Here is a 21,527-nt window from a genome sequence, read left to right as displayed (position 1 = left end):
GGAGTGGAGCGTGTTGGGTAATCATTAGTAGTGAAACCAGAGCTGAATGAGTGTAGGTAGAATTCCAAGAATTGCTGCTTCTCCGTAGAAAAAGGCAACTTTTTATTCTTTTAATTTTTAGTGAATTATATACATACTAAGAAGGGCACATATCCTAAGTGTACAGTTCAATGAAATTTTTCAACCTGAGCGTGCTTGCATAACCAATCACAGGGATCCAAAAATATCATTACCTGCAGTCCAGAAGCCACCCTCATTCTTGCTCCGGGCACTTCCCCTTTCCCCAAAGTTAATCCGTCCTGATTCCAGGAAAACGGGTTAGTTTTTCGTGACTCTGTGTTTTATGGGAATGAATCCTTCAGTGTGTCTTCTCTGATGTTTTTCTCCTTTTGCTCTGCATTGTTTGTGAAAGTCATTGATACCGTTGGGTGTAGTTATCACCCCCCAGGGTCGCCAACAGTTCATAGGCGTTAGTGGATTGAGACACCACAGACCCGAGCACATGGGGTTTGTACTCAGGCATCTTGCAGCAGAAGGAGGAATGCTCAAAGACCCAAAGTCACGCACACTTTCTGATCAGGAGAAAATAAAGGGAAAGTGGACACAGTATATGGAAGATCTATGTGGCAGAGACAAAAGGATAACAGGGTCTGGCCCCGTGGCCGAGCGGTTAAGTTCGCGCGCTCCGCTGCAGGCGGCCCAGTGTTTCGTTGGTTCGAATCCTGGGCGCGGACATGACACTGCTCATCAAACCATGCTGAGGCAGCGTCCCACATGCCACAACTAGAAGGACCCACAACAAAGAATATACAACTATGTACCGGGGGGCTTTGGGGAGAAAAAGGAAAAAATAAAATCTTAAAAAAAAAATAAAGCATAACAGATTCCTTTAAAGATTCCTATGAGGAAGGACCTGGAATTGTAGAAAGTGAAGAGAAAGCTCTGAAAGTACGGGGAAGAAATAAGTTTCCAGGGGTAGACGGGGTATGGATAGAATTGTTTCAAGCCACAGGGATCACACCCACAAAGTTAAAGTAAGAAACAAATTAACCAACATTTCTGAGCTTGTCTTGCAGAAAAACACGGACACTGCACATAAGGAAATAACTTGCTAACGACCTCCTTCCACCATACATTGTGCAGGCACATTAAGGGACCAGAATGGCCCATCAGTGAACTTTTGACATCACAGGCCAAAAATCCACCACATGTAATTCATGGGAGGCCCGGAATTTACACATGGGACACAGAAAGAAACATGAAAGACAGTCACAGCTGCCCAGAGCACTCTTGAAAGTTCCTCTTGCCCTCTCTCAGCTCCCAACACCTTCCTACTCCTTATGCCCCGATAAATATCCCACAAGCCACTTGAGGGGACAGATTTGAGAGCTTTGCCTCTGTCTGCTTGCTTGATCACCCCGCAATAAAGCCTTTTTCGTTCTGATGAGGATTTTAGGCTGGTTAATTTTAAAACTACAGATGAGAAGCAGGCTCCCAGGAGCAGAGTTTGCTTGCCCTTTGAGAGACATTTGCATTTGTGAAGGAAATCTCCATGCCTCCCCCTCTGCACCAGGAAGAAGGGAGATGACCTTGTCTCTAGAAACTCTTAATCAATGCCAAAGGCAAGAACTTAAATTGGTTACTGTCTGGCAACCTCATGTAACTGATTTAGGCTGGTGGCTTCTGGCCTTTACTTAATCCGATTTGATTCTTATCTAAAAGTTGTGGGAACACCCAATGACCAGACCCCACCTGCACTGATACCATTTTAACTTTTTTACATGTTCTTTCCTTTGTCTTGTAAAGAGATGGCTCACATACCTATGCCTTAAATTTAGCCTTACTCTCCACCCATGTTTGCAGCAGTAGCAGGGACAGCAGCAGCGGCTCCTCCTGCCCGTGGGCCCTGTCCCCACGCAGCAGCCTGACTGCCCATGGGTCCTGTCCCCATGCCGGCAGCAGCAGCTCTGACTGCCCATGGGTCCTGTCCCCATGCTATTCCACACTATTCTCTAAATAAAAGAGCACTACGGCCAGATCTTGAGAGTCCAAGAAATCTTTCTTTCGACTCCTCGTCTCACTGACCCTGCATCAGTCTACAAAACAACTTAACCTTCTGAAATTCTTGGGAACACCCCAGTAGCCAACAAATAATCACAATTAGATCTTATGGGCTCCCTTTTCAAAATCCAGCTTGCACAGCATGCATTTCCTGCTCCAGATAGGGTAAAAGCCTTTGTTGCAGCACCCAGAGCACCACTTTCCTTGCATGGGAAATCAGAGCAATGGTTCTATGGTTACTGCACTCCTTGACATGTCCTTCTATGGGGATCGAGATACACATTGAGTGTTGCCACTCTGTAGGCCACTTTTTGTTTTCCAAATTTGTTGGCACATTCTTGTTAGGATTTTGACAGATTCATGTTACCAACCACAAGTGAGTCTGATTGCCCAATGCACAACAGAATGGCCAGACATCGAGGCAAAGGTCCTTTTGTAGAACTGATGCGGGGTCGGTGAGACGAGGAGTCGAAAGAAAGATTTCTTGGACTCTCAAGATCTGGCCGTAGTGCTCTTTTATTTAGAGAATAGTGTGGAATAGCATGGGGACAGGACCCATGGGCAGTCAGAGCTGCTGCTGCCGGCATGGGGACAGGACCCATGGGCAGTCAGGCTGCTGCGTGGGGACAGGGCCCACGGGCAGGAGGAGCCGCTGCTGCTGTCCCTGCTACTGCTGCAAACATGGGTGGAGAGTAAGGCTAAATTTAAGGCATAGGTATGTGAGCCATCTCTTTACAAGACAAAGGAAAGAACATGTAAAAAAGTTAAAATGGTATCAGTGCAGGTGGGGTCTGGCCATTGGGTGTTCCCACAACTTTTAGATAAGAATCAAATCGGATTAAGTAAAGGCCAGAAGCCACCAGCCTAAATCAGTTACATGAGGTTGCCAGACAGTAACCAACTTAAGTTCTTGCCTTCCCCATTAAGAGTTTCTAGAGACAAGGCCATCCCCCTTCCCCCTGGCACAGAGAGGGAGGCATCTTCACAGATGGAGTTTCCCCCCACAAATGCAAATGCCTCCCAACAAAGGGCAAGCAAACTCTGCTCCTGGGAGCTTGCTTCTCATCTGCAGTTTTAAAATTAACCAGCCTAAAATCCTCATCATAGACTACAGTAAACCCTTTGTGTGGATCATGAAAAGCTACGGGCTGCTCAGAAAGAAATGGGGGTGCCTTAGCACTTGATTATCCTGATGTGAAACCTGTATTGTGGACAAGAAGAAACTGTCAGGACAGAATCTGGAGAGAGAGAAAGGTTTCCCATAGGCGAAGTTGTCAGACAAGGGTGCATTTTATCCTCCTTTCTGCATAATCTGTGTGCAGAACATGTACAAAACACTAGGCTAGACTCAGATGAAGGAGGAGTGAAAATTAGTGGAAGAAATATCAATAGTTTATTAGATGCAGATGACAGCATCTTAGTGACAGAAAGCGGCAATGACTTGAAACGACTTCTGATGAAAGAAGAAAGTGCCAAAGCAGGACTGCATTTGAACATCAAGAGACAGAAATCATGACTCCAGAAGGACTACACAACTTTAACATAGACAATGAAGACATTGAAATTGTTGAAGATTTTGTTTCCCTTGGTTCCATCATCAATTTAAATGGAGACTGCAGCCAATACATAAAGAGAAGACTGAGACTTGGAAGGGCAGCAATGAAAGATGTAGGAAAGATCAGCAAGTGTCAGGAAGTGTCATTAGAGACTAAGGCCAAGATTATCCACACCCTCGTATGCCCAGTTACTATGTCTGGCTACAAAAGCTGGATTTGAAGAAGGCTGACGGGAGAAAAATGGATTCATCTGAAATATGGTGTTGGAGAGGAGCTCTATGGATACCCTAGACCACCAGAAAGATGAATAAGGGGGTCCTAGAGCAAATTAAGGCTGAACTCTCACTAGAGGCAAACATGATAAAACTGAGGCTGTCCTACTTTGGGCACACCATGAGAAGGCAGGATTCTTTGGAAAAGACAATAATGCCAGGAAAAGTGGAAGGCAGCAGGAAAAGAGGAAGACCAAATGTGAGATGGACTGACTCCATAAAGGAAGCCATAAGCCTGAGTCTACACGGGCTGAGCAGGGCTGTTGAGGACAAGACTTTGTGGACATGAGTCGTTCACAGGGTCATCGGGAGTTGGAGCAGACTTGAGGGCAGGAACCAAGTTGTAGATCATTCATTATCACTGCTAAATAGTATTCCATTTTGTGATTGTAAAGGTATTTGTCAGATTTACTGCCTGTGGGCATTTGGTAGTTTCCAGTTTGGGACTATTAGGAGTAGTGCTCTGAACATTCCAGAACATATCTCTTGATGGACATAAATGTTCATTTCAGTGAGGTCTATACCTGGGAGTGGAATTGCTTTACCACAGGGATTGAGAATGTTCAGCCTTAGTAGATATGAAGTCAACCTTTTGAATGTGACGCTAGAAACAATGTAAGTATCATGTCTGGGATGCCCAGCATTTTGTGTATATTTTAAAGTCATAGTTACTCTTTATCAATGTCCCATCTGTTTTACATTAAAAATTGAACATATTCACAAAGCACTAGGAGTATTTTTTAAATATTGCAGAGGAGGAACCTGAGGCTTGGGGAACATTAAGCCACTAAGGATTACCCTGTAAAAAGAGTCAGAGCCAAGGCTAACTCCAAATGTGGAACTCACAGGTGAGCAGCAGTGTTGTGGGCTTGCTCTGGCTTCAGCACTCACTAGTTCTTTAGCCATAAGCAAGTTTATTATCTCTCTAGGTCTCAGAGTTCTTGTGTGTGAGATGATAAAAGGGGATGAAACGTGATAGTGTATGTGAAAATCGTAGAACACTGTAAAGCAAAATGTAATGTTTGATTTCATAATAGCCAGAGATTGAGCCCATCCAAGTTTTCTCGTGGTCTCCAGATAATTGCCATAGGTTTGCATATTGCTTTTTAAACTGCTCTGTAAAAGAAAAATCAGTTCTTTTTTAAAGAAAAGATTATATATTCTTTGAAACAGATGTAAGCAATACTAAAAAGTTTAAAATGTGAAATGATAGTCTCTTCTCCAGTTCCCTGTTTACCCCAAAGAAGGGTGCATCCATCTAGATTTTTTTTTCTGTATGTTACTGTACGTAAGTGTATGGTAGCATGAACATGCTCTATCTACTCTTCTGCAACCTGCAGACTTATGTTTTCATTTTTCTGTATATATTCAGGAGCAGAATTAATAGGTCATATGGTAAGTCTATGTTTCATATTTTGAGGAGCTGCCAGATTTTTCTCCAAGTGGCTGCATTGTTTCACAATCCCACCAGCAGTGGATGAGGGTTCCAATTTCTCCACATCCTTGTGAATACTTATTATTTCTGTCTTTTTTTCCCCCTGGGAAAGCTTCACCTTGAGGTAACATCTGTGGCCAATGTCCTGCTTTTTATTGTTTGTTTTCATGTGAGCCACCACCACAGTGTGGCTACTGACAGACGAGTGGTGTGATTCTCTGCCCAGAACCCAACCTGGGCCTCCAAAGCAGAGTGCGCTGAACTTTAACGACTAGGCTATCAGGGCTGGCCCTAATATCTGTCTTTTTGACTATAAACATCCTAATATGTAGTAGTGTCATTGTAGTTTTGATTTGCATTTCCTTGATAGCTAATGATGTTGAGCGTCTGTTCATGTACTAATTGGGCATTGTTTATCTTCTTTGGAGACGTGTCTATTCAGATCATTGGCCCATCTTTTTAGTTGGCTGTCTTTTTATTATTGAGTTGAAAGAGTTCTTTTTATGTTCTAGATTCAGGTCCCTTATCAGTTATGTGATTGGCAAATATTTTCTCCCATTCTGTGAGTTGTCTTTTCACTTTGTAAGTGGTATCCTTCGATGCATGAAAGTTTTTAGTTTTGACGGAGTTCAGTTCATCTATTTTTACTTGAGTTTTGATGTCCAGACATTGCCTGATCCAAGGTCACAAAGGTTTACTCCTATATATTCTTCTAAGACTTCTGTAGTTTTAACTCTTACTTTTAGGTCTTTGGTCTGTTTTGAGTCAATTTTTGTGTATAGTTTGAAGTAGGGTTCGAAATTCATTATTTTGCATGTGGATATCTAGTTGTCCCAACACCATTTATTGAAAAGACCATTCTTTCCCCCACTGAATTTCTTTGGGACTCCTATCGAAAATCAGTTGCCTGTGGCTGAGTGGTTAAGTTCGCGTGCTCTGCTTCGGCGGCCCAGGGTTTCGCCGGTTCCAATCCTGGGTGCAGACATGGCACCGCTCCTCAGGCCATGCTGAGGCAGCATCCCACATACCACAACCAGAGGCACTCACAACTAGAATATATGACTATGAACTGGGGGGGGCTTTGTGGAGAAGAGAAAAAAAAAAAAAAGACTGGCAACAGCTGTTAGCTCAGGCGCCAATCTTTAAAAAAAAATATCAATTGATTCTAAGTGTGAGAGTTTACTTCTGAACTCTCAGTCCGTCTCCATAGATCTTTCTGTCTATCCCTACGCCTGTACCGCATTGCCTTTATTACTGTTGCTTCGTAGTAAGTTTTGAAATTGGGAATTATGAGTATTCCAGCTTTACTCTTTTTCAAGATTCTGAAAAAAAAGATTCTGGGTCTCTTGAATTTCCATGGGAATTTTAGGATCAGCTTGCCAATTTATGCAAAGAAACCAGCTGGAATTTTGATGGGGATTGCCTTGAGCCTGTAAGTCAGTTTGCAGAGTGTATTAGTTTGCTAGGGCTGCTACAACAAGTCCCACAGACGGGGTTACTTAAACAACAGCAGTTTCCTTTCCCACAGTGCTAGAGGCTAGAAGTTCAAGGTTAAGGTGTAGCAGGATTGTCTTCTTCTGGGGGCCAGGAGGGAAGAATCTGTTCTAACCCTCTTCCCTTGGCTTGTGGGTGACCATCTTCTCCTTGTCTCTTCACATGGTCTTCTCTCCTGCATCTTTGTGTCCTCATCTCTTCTTGTAAGGACATCAGTAACATTGGATTAGCGCCCCCTCATATGACTTCATTTACCTGACTTACCTCTTTAAAGGTGTCTCCAAAGACAGTCACATTCTGAAGTGCTGGGGATCAGAACTTCAACATCCGGCTTGGGGAGCCACAATTCAGCCCCTCACAGGGACTATCACCATCTTAAGGTAAACTAACTTAACTAAGTCAGTTAAGACTCAATGTTAAGTCTTTTTATCTATGAAAGGGGATGTCTTTCCATTTATTTAAGTTTTCTTTATTCTCCTTCAAAAATGTTTTATAGTCTACTTATGAGAAAACCCAAACACTGATACTCTCAAATTATTGTCCAGATTTCCTGGATATTTTTATTATCTGAGATTCAGAAAGTCCTATCTGTTCTTTAAGATCTATATCAAATGCCACTATTTCTCTGAATTCTTTTCCAATCCTCACCTCAATAGTATGTAGTTTCACTCCTCGCTCCATAACACCGCCCTATGGCATCTCTATTCTGCCTTTTCTTATCACCGCCTACCCAAAAGCATTTAAAGAGAAAATCATCTTTGTGTCTCTTGAAATATATGGTCTACAATTTGACTTGGTCATTAATAGGCCCCCAAAGCTCTGCTGCTTCTGCTTTTGATCCCTCATGAGCGACCCCAGAATCCCTAGAGAAGCCTGACAGCCTGATAAACAGGGAGATTCCTTGACGTGTCTTGGACTATCTTGTTTATAGGCAGTAGTGGAAAGAAGAAATAGAGGAAGGATGAAATGAGGACGGGCAAATCACTTACACATGGTTAACAATCAAGGGAAGGGGTGTAGGCATTTTTGAGTCGGCTGTCAGCTCTTCCGAAACCATACTGCCACATCAAGGCCAGGGCTTAAACATGGTTCCAGATGTAGCTTTTTTTCCCTTCTTCTCCCCAAAGCCCCCCAGTACATAGTTGCATATTCTAGTTGTGAGTGCCTCTGGTTGTGCTATATGGGATGCCACCTCAGCATGGCCTGATGAGTGGTGCCATGTCCGCGCTCAGGATCAGAACTGACGAAACCCTGGGCCGCTGCAGCAGAGCGCGCGAACTTAACCACTCAGCCATGGGGCCGGCCCCCAGACCTACCCTTAAATGTATTTTTAACATCTAGGACCCTGAAGAAACCCCCACCCCTGCACTGCAAATCCAGGAATTCCACTGAAAACTTGTAGAGGAGAAAGAAGAGCCATTTCCTTTCCATGCGGCTGGGGCTGTTCTCCTGCAGAGCGCAGGGATGGGCCTTAAGGGAATTCCTGACGATGCACCTGAAGTTACACAACCCTGTGTGTGTGGATGTGAACACACACAGATGTGCATGCTACTGGGTGGATGAGAGGAGGCAAATCGACGGATAAATGGCTCTGTGCCAAAGAAAATGAAGAACCACAGCGATGAGGGAAGCAGCTTAACAAAGGGAGAAGGATCTGCATTTGGGGATACTGAGCCCAGCTCTACATTAACTATGCAAGAACGTCTGTGAGACTCGGTTTCCTCATCTGGAAACTGAAGATGACACCTGCTTCACAGATTAGGATTAAATGCCGAGCACACGGTGTTATAGGAGAAAAAGCTGACAAAACAGAAGGAGCACTTACTGTTTTTGAGTTTCAGGAAAAGAAAATATCAGGAACTGCTTTATTAAAAAAGAAAATTGAAGAAACAGAACACCATAATCATAAATTGAGGCATTTTTTACTTTAAATACATTAAGCTTTAAGAAAAGTTTAATAAGCTTATTGTGGAATGATTTTCATCAAGTGATGTAAATATTAAATCATTTATTTTCACATTAATCACTTTTAAAATCACTTATGTAATTCATCTAAATAATGTTTTACCAGCTTTGGAAACAACTAAATCATAAAGGTCCATATGTGTAAACAGGAATGTAACTTAAAATTTATTTGCACTAGGACAATCATTATTCATCCAAGAAACTATCAAAGAACTAAAAAAGGTATTTGAATTTAAAATTTTTAGTAGTTTTACATCTAGTAGTAATCAATTTACAGCTAAGATTTGTAATTTAGATTCATAAAGGAGAAACTCAAATCTGAGTATACTAATATATGTTGCTTTTCTTTTTTTCTTTATTATTCTCTCTCTCTTTTTTTTTTTTCGAGGAAGATTAGCCCTGAGCTAACTACTGCCAGTCCTCCTCTTTTTGCTGAGGAAGCCTGGCCCTGAGCTAACATCTGTGCCCATCTTCCTCTACTTTATATGTGGGACGGCTACCACAGCATGGCGTGCCAAGCAGTGCCATGTCCGCACCCGGGATCCAAACTGGCGAACCCCAGGCTGCTGAGATGTGGAACCTGCCAACTTAACCGCTGCACCACCGGGCCAGCCCCAATGCTTTTCTTTTTTTCTTTTTTAAAGATTGGCACCTGAGCTAACAACTGTTGCCAATCTTTTTTTTTTCTTTCTGCTTTTTCTCCCCAAATCCCCCAAGTACATAGTTGTATATTTTAGTTGTGGGTCCTTCTAGTTGTGGGACGTGGGACACCACCTCAACGTGGCCTGATGAGCAGTGCCACGTCCGCGCCCAGGATCCAGACTGGTGAAACCCTGGGCCACCAAAGCGGAACATGCAAACTTAACCACTCGGCCACGGGGCTGGCCCCTATAATGCTTTTCTTGAACAGTAAGCAATCATGTATTTATTAATCTAATTAAATTAATTAAACAAATAATAATTAAAAACATAATTACGAGCACCAATAATGTACCAGGCACTGTTAACCAGTGTTACTCACTTTTCTTTTCACAGCTAAAGCCTTGTCAGTTGTGTGCTGTGAGATACTAAAAGAAATGCTTTTTCCATCTGTTGTAGTTTCTCAGAATCACTCTCTTCCCAAACAACTGAACAGGTATGTAGTTTATAAAAATCTTGAAACCTCACTGGTCAGTTTGTTTTAACAGTGATGGGAGAAAAACTCTAAGTCATTATTAAGAAGAAGAAAACTATACATACACACCAATTGTGCAGCTCTTCCGAGGATCAATTAGCATCAGAGACACCGTAGAATGAAATAAAAGATTACAGTTTTGCTGGAATTGTTCCCTTTACCCCACCCAAGTGTTTGTGGAAGAAAGCCTGCAGCTGCTTCCAAGCATCCACCTGGGCCATGGCATGAGCCCTGGGCTCCCCTCCCCAGATGACAGGACGGCCCACCAAGGTGTGCATGGAAGCCGGGCACATGGGGAAGTAAGGAGGCTCTATGTAGTGCCCCGCCCCTGGGTAACAGATGATCTGGGGCCTCTCCTTACCATGCACCTGTAAGCGTTTAGAGGCCTCACTGGCATAGAATTCACTCTTCCAGTTGTGGTCATCCTGACCTACAAGGAACAGGAAGGCACTCTCAGCCCTTTCCACAGGAATGAAGCTCTTCTGGTCAGGTCCTTCCAAAGGGCTGTTGAGGACATCCAAAATGTCTGCGAAGCCCTCACTGGTCACCCTGATACGATTTATGTTGGAACTTACAGGGGGGAGAGTCTCCCCCTTGTAGTGCAAGGCTCCACCAACATTGGCCACAGAGCCATTGATTATGACGGTGGCAGTGATGCCCTTCAGGAAGGAGGCCATGGAGAGGCAGAGATCGCCCCCCTTGGAAATGCCAAGCAGCCCAACTCCTGGACCCTTTACCTGAGAAAAGGACAGAGGAAAAGGGAGAATGAGTCCATGATCAGGGCAGTGTGAGGAGTAGTGCCTGGAATTAGAGGTCACGTGGAACTGAGCCTGAATCTGGGCTCTGCCATTTACAAAGTTTGCAACCTTGGGATATTTACTCATCCTTCCTGTCTTCCTTTCCACAATTTCTCCATCACCGTTCCTGGTGAATTCAACAACTATGTGGAAGATCTACTACGTACTTTGGCCTCTCAGTTCCCTGACCCCTAATCATCTTTTTATCTAGCCCACCTCAGCCACCCACTCCCATTGGCATAACCTAAACCCAGTGATCATCAGTGAGTACATCATCTCCAGAATCTCAGCTTAAGCATTCTACTCTCTGACCACCATCTTAAATAATTCCAGATTAGCCATGCTAGACTGCCCATTAACACCTCCTTGAAACTTTGACTACCGCTATTTTCACTATCAATACCTTTGTCATGTTCTCACTTCCCACCTCATCCAGCTTAGATGTCAAGCCTCATCGTTATTAGCACTCCCTTGCAAGCACTCTAAACTCCTTGAATATTTCTCTTCCTTTGGGCACACTAGCCTGGAAAAGGGCTAACTTTGGCTAAATCCACCTGATCATTTCCTCTAGGTCTCACTGGTGCACATGAACATTGCTGGAGCAATAAATACACATTTGTGCCAACAGGTCTTACTTTCATTTCATGATGACAAATTTGAAATCAGCATCCATATTGCACATCGACCCAACCACACTTCACTGTTATGTTTGCTCTCCGTGTCTCCAAAAGACCATTCCACACCTTCTCCTACCTCCTGAAGTGCCTTCAGCTCTGTTCACCCTCACTTTCAGCTCTCCATCCTCCATGGAGAAGACAGAAGCTATCCCGGAGGAACTCCTCCTCCTTTCCCCTGCCAGCTCTACTGAGCTCCACATGAATCAAGTTCTCTGCCTTCCCTCCCGGTTCCAAAGGAGTCCCTCTGTTCTCATCAAAGGCCACTCCTCTGCTTGGCTTGGGATCCCATCCACTCTGATTCTCCAGGACCTTGCTCCTGCAAATACTCCCTCTCTCTCTCTCTGTCTCTCTCTCCCCTTCATAACTTTCTTCTCTACCGGCTCATTCCCATCCGTGCACTTCCGGGTCTAGTACCTCTTCCGTTTTCATAACAGTCCCTGGACCCCACATGCACTCTGTCCTAGTTTCCTACTCTCTTCACAGTAGAGTTTGTGGGAGAAATTGTCCGCAGCTCTTCTCTTTCTTGTCTTCCATTCTCTACTTAATCCCCTCCAAGGTAATCTGGTTTTGCAACATGCAGCAAGGACTGCTCTTGTCACATTTATCAAAATCTTGTATTCCAAATGGCCATTTAATTAACCTCTCAACAGCAGTCTTTCTTTTCTCGTGGCTTCTACAATAGCATCCTTAACTGTATTCAACCACTTATTCCTCATAAAAGTACTAGGAATTAAGTGATATTATTTTCATCCCAATTGTTCCCATTTCAAACAGGCCCCAAGGTCACAGAGCTAGTAATTTGTGAAATCAGAACTCAAATTTAACTTTTGTCTATCTACAGCTTATGCTGGCCCCACGACGCCCTGTCACCTTTTCTAAGAGCTCCAAAGCTTCCAGACATCGTCAGCTCTGACTGAAGTGGAAAATAGGCAGGGCTTTTCTTCTGATCCTCTGCTACCCTGAGCCTAGAACCCTCAAAACATCTCCTAGTTCCCAGGTTCTGTGGCCACCAGGTGCTTTCTTTAAAACTTACTACTGTTCTCTCAGAGGGGGCACCAGGAAGAGAGGGTTGTTCACACATACACTTGAACTGGGTCCTCTAACACACTTCCTAGAGAAGTTCCAACCTGAGGGTGACTAAGCAGGCAGTTCACAGCTTCCTCAAAGTACTCCAGGTGGAGGCTCTCCATGCTCTTGGGGAGGTCGTCATAGTTGTAATAGGCCAGAGCCATCACAGCAAAACCCTTCCCAGCCAGCAGACTAGCTCGATATTCCAGAAGGCCACCTCCAGCTCCAAAAACGTCCACAATCCCAGGAAAGGGGCCAGGTTCTGTGGAAGAAACAAAACACCAAAACGAACTTTTTCTGAAACTCTTTGCAGTGGTATCAAAAGCCATCTGTTGCCCACCTGGTGATGTCAAAGTTTTCTGTTGACAATCAGAAATGCTGGAAGACCTCTGGTCTTTGAAGGTCCAGACAGCGGCAGAGGCTGAATCCATGTTCCCCTCTACACCCTGAGCCTCAGAGCCCCACACTTCTTTACAAGGAACATGTATTACTTTCTGATTAAAAGTAATTTACATACAGACAACGAAAACTGCTGATCATTGTCCCCCCTCCCCAAAGTGACAGTGCCAAATGCCAGGAGGATGTGGAGCAACTGGAACCCTCATACACTGCTGGTGGAAATGCAAAATGATACAGCCACTTTGGGAAAGACTTGGCCATTTCTGATATAGTGAAACATATACTTACCATAGGCCCCAGCAGCCTCACTGCCAGGTCTCCACCCAAGAAATACGAAAACTTGTGTTCGCAAAATGGTGTATGCAAGTGTTTGTAGTGACTTTACTCATCATCTCCAAGGACTTGAAACCCAAATGTCCTTCAAATGGTGAATAAATCAACGAACTGTACATCCATATAAGGGGGTCCCACTAAGAAGCAAGAAGGAACTATTGATACTTGGAGCAACAGGAATGAATCTCAAAGGCATTAAGCTAGACTCAAAAGGCTACATATTCTGTATGACTCTATCTACTGGCTATTTTCACCATTTACATCAAAGTTTGTATTTAACAGGCCACACTTAAAGAATAACACTAAAGCAAACCCTTTCGACCCAACACTTTCAGAAGTCACCCAGTACTAACCCCTGAAGCTCCCTGAGTCCCTGGGCCCCTTCCCTCCCTGTCCCCTCTCCTGGATTTCATCATTCTCCTCATTTCCTTCGCAGGATTACCACTTCTATGTGTACCTTAGTATTTTGCTTATTTTGCCTATTTTTTGAATTTGATGTAGCTGGAATCATGTTGAACGTGTTCTCGTGGGATTTGTCTCATTTCACACTGTTTGGAGAATCGTCCATGGTGACTTGCAGCTGCCGTTCAGTCACCTCTGCTGTAACTGTACCTCCGTGGAGTCGTCAGTTCTGCTGTTGATGGACATTCGGGCTGTTTCCAGTTGGTTTTGCTCTTACACACAATACCTCTTGGTGCACAAGTAGCAGGAGTAGAATGACCTAGTCAAGTTTCTAGACCAAAACAAATTGTTTCCAGGAGGAGATGAATGACTATATTCCCTTTAGCAGTGTATGCGAGTTCCTTTTGCTCCACATACTTGTCAGCAATTGGTAAGGTTAGACTTCTACATTTTGGCAAATTGTGAGGGTATGAAATGTATTTAGTAGTTTTATTTTGCATTTCCCTGATTCCTAATGAGGATACACATCTTTTTTATTAATTGGCCACTTGCTTTTTATGTAATGGTAAAATTATCCATGAACTTCAGATTTCCGGTTGATAGGAAGAGGCCGTTCTCCCTCATGCTGATTTTCTTTTTCTGTTTCTTTTTTTTTTTTTAAAGATTGGCACCAGAGCTAACAACTGTTGCCAATCTTCCTTTTTTTTTTTTTTCTCCTGCTTTATCTCCCCAAACGCCCCTATACACAGTTGTATATCTTAGTTGCACGTCCTTCTAGTTATGGAATGTGGAATACCGCCTCAAGGTGGCCTGAGGAGCGATGCCATGTCCGCGCCCAGGATCTGAACCCTGGGCCGCTGCAGCGCACCGCGCAAACTTAACCACTCGGCCACGGAGCCGGCCCCTCATGCTGATTTTCTTAAATCTAATATCTGTGGGAGTTAGAAGTAAAGTTGGAAAACACAGAAACTTAAAAAACAATAAAAAACTACCCAAAAAAAGTTTCTTTAAAAACTTAGAACTGTCTTTTCCCTGCCTTCGCATGTTTCCTTTTTTAAATTACAACGGTCTTTTCTCTTCCCTTAGGATGTTTTCTTTTTTTATGTGTGAGGCAGATTGTCCCTGAGATGACATCTGTGTGCCGATCTTTCTCTATTTTGTATTTGGGATGCCGCCACAGCATGGTTTGACGAGCGGTGTGTAGGTCCACCCTGGATCCAAACTCGCGACCCCGGGCCGCCCCGCAGAGTGGACCCACTTAACCACTAGGTCACCGAGCTGACCCCCTAGGATGCTTTTTAACTGGCCTCTCCGTTTCGGATCAGCAGAACATCTCCCCAGCCGGCCTACATTTCACGCCTGTGTCCTTGACAGTGTAAGGCCCCAGGGACCTCCAGAATGTTGGAGCCACCTCCTTCCTCTCGGTAGAAGCCAAGGAAACAGGAGAAAGACTGGCTGATAGAATAGGGAAGCGGGGGGCTCACCTGGCGGCAGGAAGAGCGTGGCGCGCACCCGGCCCGCGCGCACCGGCTCCCGCCGCACCCCGGGCCCCAGGAAGGCGCGCTCGTGCACCGCCCGGCCCAGCAGCCGCCCGGCCTCGGGCTCGTGGCCGTCGAGCACCTCCAGCTGCACGGCGAACGGCGTCTGCACGTCCCGCTTCACCAGCCGCAGCAGGGGCTTCTCGGGCTCCAGGGCCCAGAGGAGCCCCATGGGCTCGAGCCCCGCGAAGCTGCCGCCCAGCGCGGGCGCGCGCTCCAGGTCCAGCTGGCCCGTGGCGTCGGCGCGGTAGCGCGCGTGGGCCCGGAAGAGCGCGCCCTTCTCGTCGCGCAGGGACGCGCGCAGCGTGACCGGCTGCCCCGGGGCCAGGCCGCGCACGGCGATGCGCACGGGCTCGTCCCAGAGGCAGCGGCCCGCGGGCTCCACGGTCACCGTCGCCGCCATGCGGATCTGCGCCGGAAAGGGCCGGCCTGGCTCGGCGGAGTCACGGGTTGGCGGGGCGGCTCTCCACCCCGCTGGGAAGCAGGCGCAGTTGGAACCTTTGTCCTTACTCCCTTTGGGCCGGCAGGAGACACTCTCTAAGCTGCTGTGTGAGATCGCCTAGAGTGGGGGCCAATCCCCTCGCGACTGAGTGGGAGGAAGTGTCTGCCAAGATCAGAGTTAATTACCAATCCTGCAATCCAATGTGCAAGAGGGTCAAAACAGAGGTACAGCGACTGCTGAGAGCTAATGGGTTCGGAAAAATACTGGCAGTTCCAAGAAGCGAGTTATAGAAATCATCCCAGGTAGTTGTAATTCGGGTGATCAGTGGAAAAACGTAGTCCTAATCCCACCCTTACCACTCAGTCCTTTAACAAGCCTTTTTCTGAGAGCCCAGGGTTCCTAGAATGTCTTCCAAGCAAGTACAGGTTTCTCCCGCTACCGGGAGTGTCGCTTGAAGGCCACTTACCTTGTAGGAAAGATCTACATTAGTACCTGCTTTCGCTAAGGCAGTGGAATCCGAAGAGGACTTTTGCGTTTATGAAAAAAGGCACCAAGTGAAAATAGCGTCCAGCGTTTGTCTTCCAGTGAGCCCATACAGACTCTGAGGAGTCGACCATCTGTCCTATTTCAAGCCTTCCTCAAAAGTCACAGCAGAAGATGAACCTCCACCGACCTGCGACAGCAAAGCAGGCAGACACAGAAGAGGGTGTAGACGTTAGGGACCTGCCTGCCCTGATGGATTCAGACAGTGATGGGACGTTAGTAGATGACCCTCTTCCTCTCTCCTACACCCCTGCCCCTCCCACCAGCCCAACTTGGGACACCTCGGCCCAACGTGCCATCTGCGTCACCACCACCTCTCAGCCTTGCAGTGTGCTCACTATCTTCTCGATGCCAGTAAGTGTCTACACTGCTTGATTTCCACCGTATATAGGCTGTGTCCTTATCATGTCATTTCTGCTCTTACTCTACGTTAGTGTTATTTGGTATGATTTGGTAGATTATTTTTTGGGGTGTGGAAATGCTCAAAAGTTATTCCCATATGAATTAATGGTAGTTAGTTCTTTGCTTTACACCATTTTGGCTTAGGAAAGGTTTCACAGGAACGCTCTACTTCTGGATAGTGGGGGGAACCTGTAGATGTTTATGGGAGACCTAGCAGGTTCCAGTCTGACCCTGCTCCTTAATAGCGTGGTGATCCTTGGCACTGTACATAAGGAGGACTCTGAACCCAGTTTCCTTACATGTGAAAGGCTTATTGTGGTGTCACACGGGCTAACATATGGAAACACACCACGCTGATACACCTATAGCAGGTGCTCAGAGTTTTGGTCCTAAACTCATAAATCTGGTCAAAACAGTGTCCGTGTTGAGTTATAGGAGAGTTCTGTCAGGAAATAAGTGGCACTTTTACACTGGGTAATTGAAGAGAGTTTCATGAGGGACTGTTAGCCAAGGCATGGGCAGGGTTAAAAAAGGAAAAAGCAACAAGGCTTGCTGCAGAACCTTGGGCCTGTAGGCTCAGGGAGAGGGGTGCCTGCAAGGAGCGGTGGCCTTCATGGAGTGACCGGTACCTTCATCAGCTGCTAGAAGAACAGACTTTGCCCTCGAGGGAGGGGAGTGGCCTCAGAGACATTCCAGTGCTTGTCTGGTGACTGACTGAAGTGGCTGTCACTTAACACCCAGATACATGACATCTCCAGTATTACACATAAAAATTAATTCCTGTGTCTCTGTTTAGGGGGAGCGACTTCATGGATGGACAAAAGCCTTTGCCTGTACAATTCCTCTGGTTTCCCCGGGCAATGACACTTCCAGAAAGGTTTCTATCTGAGCAAGGGCTCCTGAACTTTGCCATGCTTAATAGCACACTGCCTTTCAATATAAATTCAATATGGAAAGGCTGAGCTTCAGAAATGATTGCTTCTGAGTCCCCTCTGATCAGTAGGCCATCAACCTAAGGAGTACTTTCAATATCTGAATCAGGTTTAGGACGTCTGTTTAATTCCCACCCTAACAGAAGATGACAAATGTTAGAGAACTGAAAGATCTTGGAGGCGAGACTGGAAACCACTCGCTGCCAAGTGAGAGCAAACTGCTGTTGATGTCGAAAATGTACTGGGATTGAAAGCAATGCCCTAGTAAGATCGATAAAAGGATGCCAGTCAGGGGTGATTTAGAAAGATCTTCCTACAGAGGAACACTGGCAGCCACAGTTAACACAAGGTCAGCTAGTTTTCTGTAATCTTCAGTTAACATCTGCGCTCCATGTGCTTTTCAGATAACCCAACTGAGAGCTAAAGGGGAAAGCTTGAGGTGGGGACAGACTCCCAATTACTCCCGTCTCACCTGTGGTCCTGGGCCTGGTACTATTTCATCTTTACAGTTTTGTTGGGACAAGACAGCTCTACATGTTTCCATTTTTAGCAGCCAATATACCACCCTTTGAGTAAGTCCTTTCTCCAAGTAGCAATTGCTTAGGTCCAATGATACTCGCATGGTTGGTAGTATTATATGAATGTTAATTTCCTGATTCTGATATTTGTGCTATGGTTTTGTAAGGTGTTAACATTAGGGGTAGCCAGATGAAGGGCAAAGGGAACCCTGTACTATTGTTGCAACATTTCTGTAAGTCTAAAATAATTTCAAAATAAAAAGTTTAAAAAAAGAGAACAACTCAGGGAGTGATGAGACCACTGTAGAGGATAATTGGTCCTCAGTGTCTGACTTGTAGGCCTAGTAAAACCTGTCCACCTCCGATCCTTCCTCCTCCATATCCTCATACACTTAGTCTTTGCCATCTGACTGGAATTTCCAGGAATTTGCATTATCTTTGAATCTGTAACTAGGATCCCCTGAAACTCTTGACTATTTCTCTTGTCCAGCGCATCTGGACTCAGGCATATGGTTTCTCCAGAGGAATCTGATGTTGTAACGGGTCTAGAGAGAAAGGACATCGGGGTCACGTGTCCTTTAAGGGGCCTCACCCTTAGTCTGTATGGAGAGTATCCCTACATTCAGAGAGACTGGGTGAAATGGAAGGCATAGTTTTTGAAACAGCCATTTACTGTGTGGGCACAAAAGCAGCTTCATCCTTAACCTGGTGAGCCCTCTCTTGCTCACTTCCCAGAACTTTGAACTATGGACGTTACCCAGTTGAGTGCTTGCCAAGAGTTTTGCCCTGGTTGCAGCTGTCACTGGGGACCGTGAGAGATCCAGTCCTACAGGTGCTACATCGTTCCTTTTGTAGTTTCATTAAATCACCAGTGAGCAATGACCAGAGAGTTTGACCAAGCAACTCTTACATGAACAGAAGGAAACACTGGCTCACGAACATGCCTTCTTATCTGCCACTCCTCTGACGGTTCACCACCACCACCATCCATGCCCTGCAACAGTCTGCCTCTCAGCATCTGGAAGAGCAGGATGTACATATTTGGCAAAACAGGAATGCCAGTTGTTTTGCATTTTAGTGAAAAGGAGACACTGGGGCAGCCTGCCTCCGGCTGGTTCAAATGGCCTCTTTTGGGTCATTCCTGATTCCTTCTATTACGATTCTCTGTGACTGCACTTGTTTTCCAACATCTCATAATTGGGCTCATAGTAATCTCCATAATGTCATCAAACACCAAAACAGTCCAGCTATCACTGGGACCGTCAAATACACATGAGTCTTCACTGTGAGACCCTCTCTTCCCCAGTTCAGCCCAGTCCATGTGACTGTCCCTCAGCCTTTATCCCATGACCCTAGTAACCAATATCAGGTAGGTTTTCCAGAAGTCTGGTTGGATATCACAGTGAGAATTGGATTTCCTAGTGAGTCAGTAGGCGTCTTCTCAATGTGTGTCTGTTAATTGGCCCTTCGCAGCCTTGCTCTTCCTTCTCTAGTATTACTGGGTTAGTTTGAGGTGAGTTATGGAAAAGGACTAAACCAATTTGCCCTTCCACATGCTGAGGAGAAGAGAAGCCAGAGAACCTGGTGTCGGGGGAGGCCAGCCGAATGCTCCCTGCCCGCTGTGGTTTCCTTCTTGAAAGCCCAGGAAAAACAGCCAGGAGACAGTGCCCTCATCCCCTCATCTTCCCATCCCAAGCTGGAAACTCCAAATCTTCTCCCCAAATAATCTTCCTCTCACAACATCACAGCTTTCTATTCTTCCAGGTCCTCTCTTTCGAAGCTGATTTGTCAAGATTTGTGTCTGAGAATTTGCCTTGGGAATGTTCGCACCTCCTTTAAGTTTAGATAAAGCATATTAGGTGATAAAACCATGAAGAGGGGCCCGCCCCTTGGCCGAGTGGTTAAGTTCACGCTGTCCACTTCGGCGGCCCAGGGTTTCGGTGTTTCGGATCCTTGGCGAGGACATGGCACCGGTCATCAGACCGTGCTGAGGCGGTGTCCCACATGCTACAACCAGAGGCACTCACAACTAGAATATGCAACTATGTACTGTGGGGCTTTGGGGAGAAGTAGAAGAAGAAGATTGGCAACAGTTGAGGAGTTGTTGGCTTAGGTGCCAACCTTTAAAAAAAAAATCCATGAGGAAGTTACTGTTTAAAGCCCTAGCCAGGAAACTCAGTAGTATCTGGCATTGCTTACTGGGAGCCTGTGCCTGTTTTCACAGCCAGTATCATTTTCTCTGTTTATTTCCTGTGAAGGCCACTGGCATCTTTTCAATTTCGTCCATCTCTGGTGGAAAGATCTGACCATTTTGACCACTGGTGGTGTAGGAATTTTAATCATTCTGTCCCATGTAATGGGCAAAGTGGATATCCCTTTGGATTTCTGAAGCGCCTTTTCAAAGCACACCACGTTTAAAATTTTTCCTGATCACCAAATACAAAATGGGCACAAGGAAACTACCAATTATCCCACCCTATTTCCACACACAGCTATCATACCTTGAAGAGGGGGAGCCTCACAGTTTACACAATAGTCTAACAATTTCGGGGTTCCTCACAATCTCACATTGCCACTAGTGAATCTCCCAATAGGTTTTAGGAAAAACTTCTCTTCCCTGCCAGGCTTCAAAAGTAACTTGGATAGATTCTTTTTATAAATCCGTGAATGAAAATTACTAAACTCTAAGAATCTACATCCTTCAGACAGATTTTTCACCAAAGCCTTGCCCCACCCTCCCTTTTTTTTTTTTTAACCACAACTCAAGGTACCATCTTAAGCATGCTTAATAATTAAATATTTCCACTGATGTCTCAGCTCTCAGTCTTTCTCTTTAGCAGTTGAATTGCTTCAAGGGTCCGGGCTGAAATTCAAGATCACCTCCCACCCTCATTTCAGGAGAGGTAAACAGAGATTTGTCTAACACAAAATAGCAAGCACACAGATTCTTGGAAAACAACTAGAAGAGAAAAAAGAACATCTCAGGCTCTGATCTATTCCTGCCTGGGTGTGTCGTCATGTGGGAATAGCATGGCACAAGCCCTGATGTTTCATCGTCTGCCAATAACTGGTGACAAGGAAACCTACGTGCCTCTGTTGTCATTTTCTCCTTCAGCCCCCAGCCTACCACCATAGTGCAGAAGTTGTATGCATGGCCTTCCTTCCTGGCGTGAGGAACCTGCAGATATGGAGGGCAACTGAGGGCCTTGAGCATGTGCGGCTGTTGGTATCCACAGGGTGGGGGTGGGGCCGTGGGAGTCCTGGAACCAATTTCCAGACGATACTGAGAGATGACTGCATTTCATTCGTAGTCTTTCATTGGTTAACCTAGAAATTTATTTATTTTATTTTTGAGGAAGATTAGCCCTGAACTAACTGCTGCCAATCCTCTTCTTTTTGCTGAGGAAGACTGGCCCTAAGCTAACATCCGTGCCCATCTTCCTCTACTTTATATGTGGGACGCCTACCACAGCGTGGCATGCCAAGCGGTTCCGTGTCTGCAGCTGGGATCCAAACTGG

General features: G+C 45.4%; 1 protein-coding gene across 2 annotated transcripts; it reads right to left on the bottom strand.

The window, feature by feature from the left end:
- Positions 1–8,650: 8,650 nt before the first annotated feature.
- On the bottom strand, positions 8,651–15,737 carry LOC123287150 (acyl-coenzyme A thioesterase 1-like). Of its 2 annotated transcripts, XM_044773964.2 has the most exons (3): positions 15,118–15,737; positions 12,559–12,761; positions 8,651–10,694 (listed from the first exon to the last, which is right to left on the bottom strand). In XM_044773964.2, exons 1-3 carry the CDS (start codon positions 15,572–15,574, stop codon positions 10,089–10,091), a joined length of 1,266 nt encoding a protein of 421 aa, XP_044629899.1. In that variant the 5' UTR covers positions 15,575–15,737; the 3' UTR covers positions 8,651–10,088. The 2 variants fall into 2 exon arrangements, with proteins under 2 accessions (XP_044629899.1, XP_070370119.1); XM_070514018.1 differs by lacking the exon at positions 15,118–15,737 and having other exon boundaries at positions 8,657–10,694; positions 12,465–12,639.
- Between the last annotated feature and the right edge of the window lie 5,790 nt (positions 15,738–21,527).

Source organism: Equus asinus, chromosome 7 (genome assembly GCF_041296235.1).
Source record: "Equus asinus isolate D_3611 breed Donkey chromosome 7, EquAss-T2T_v2, whole genome shotgun sequence".
NCBI classification, from domain to species: Eukaryota; Metazoa; Chordata; class Mammalia; order Perissodactyla; family Equidae; genus Equus; species Equus asinus.
This window is presented reverse-complemented; position numbering and strand designations above follow the sequence as displayed.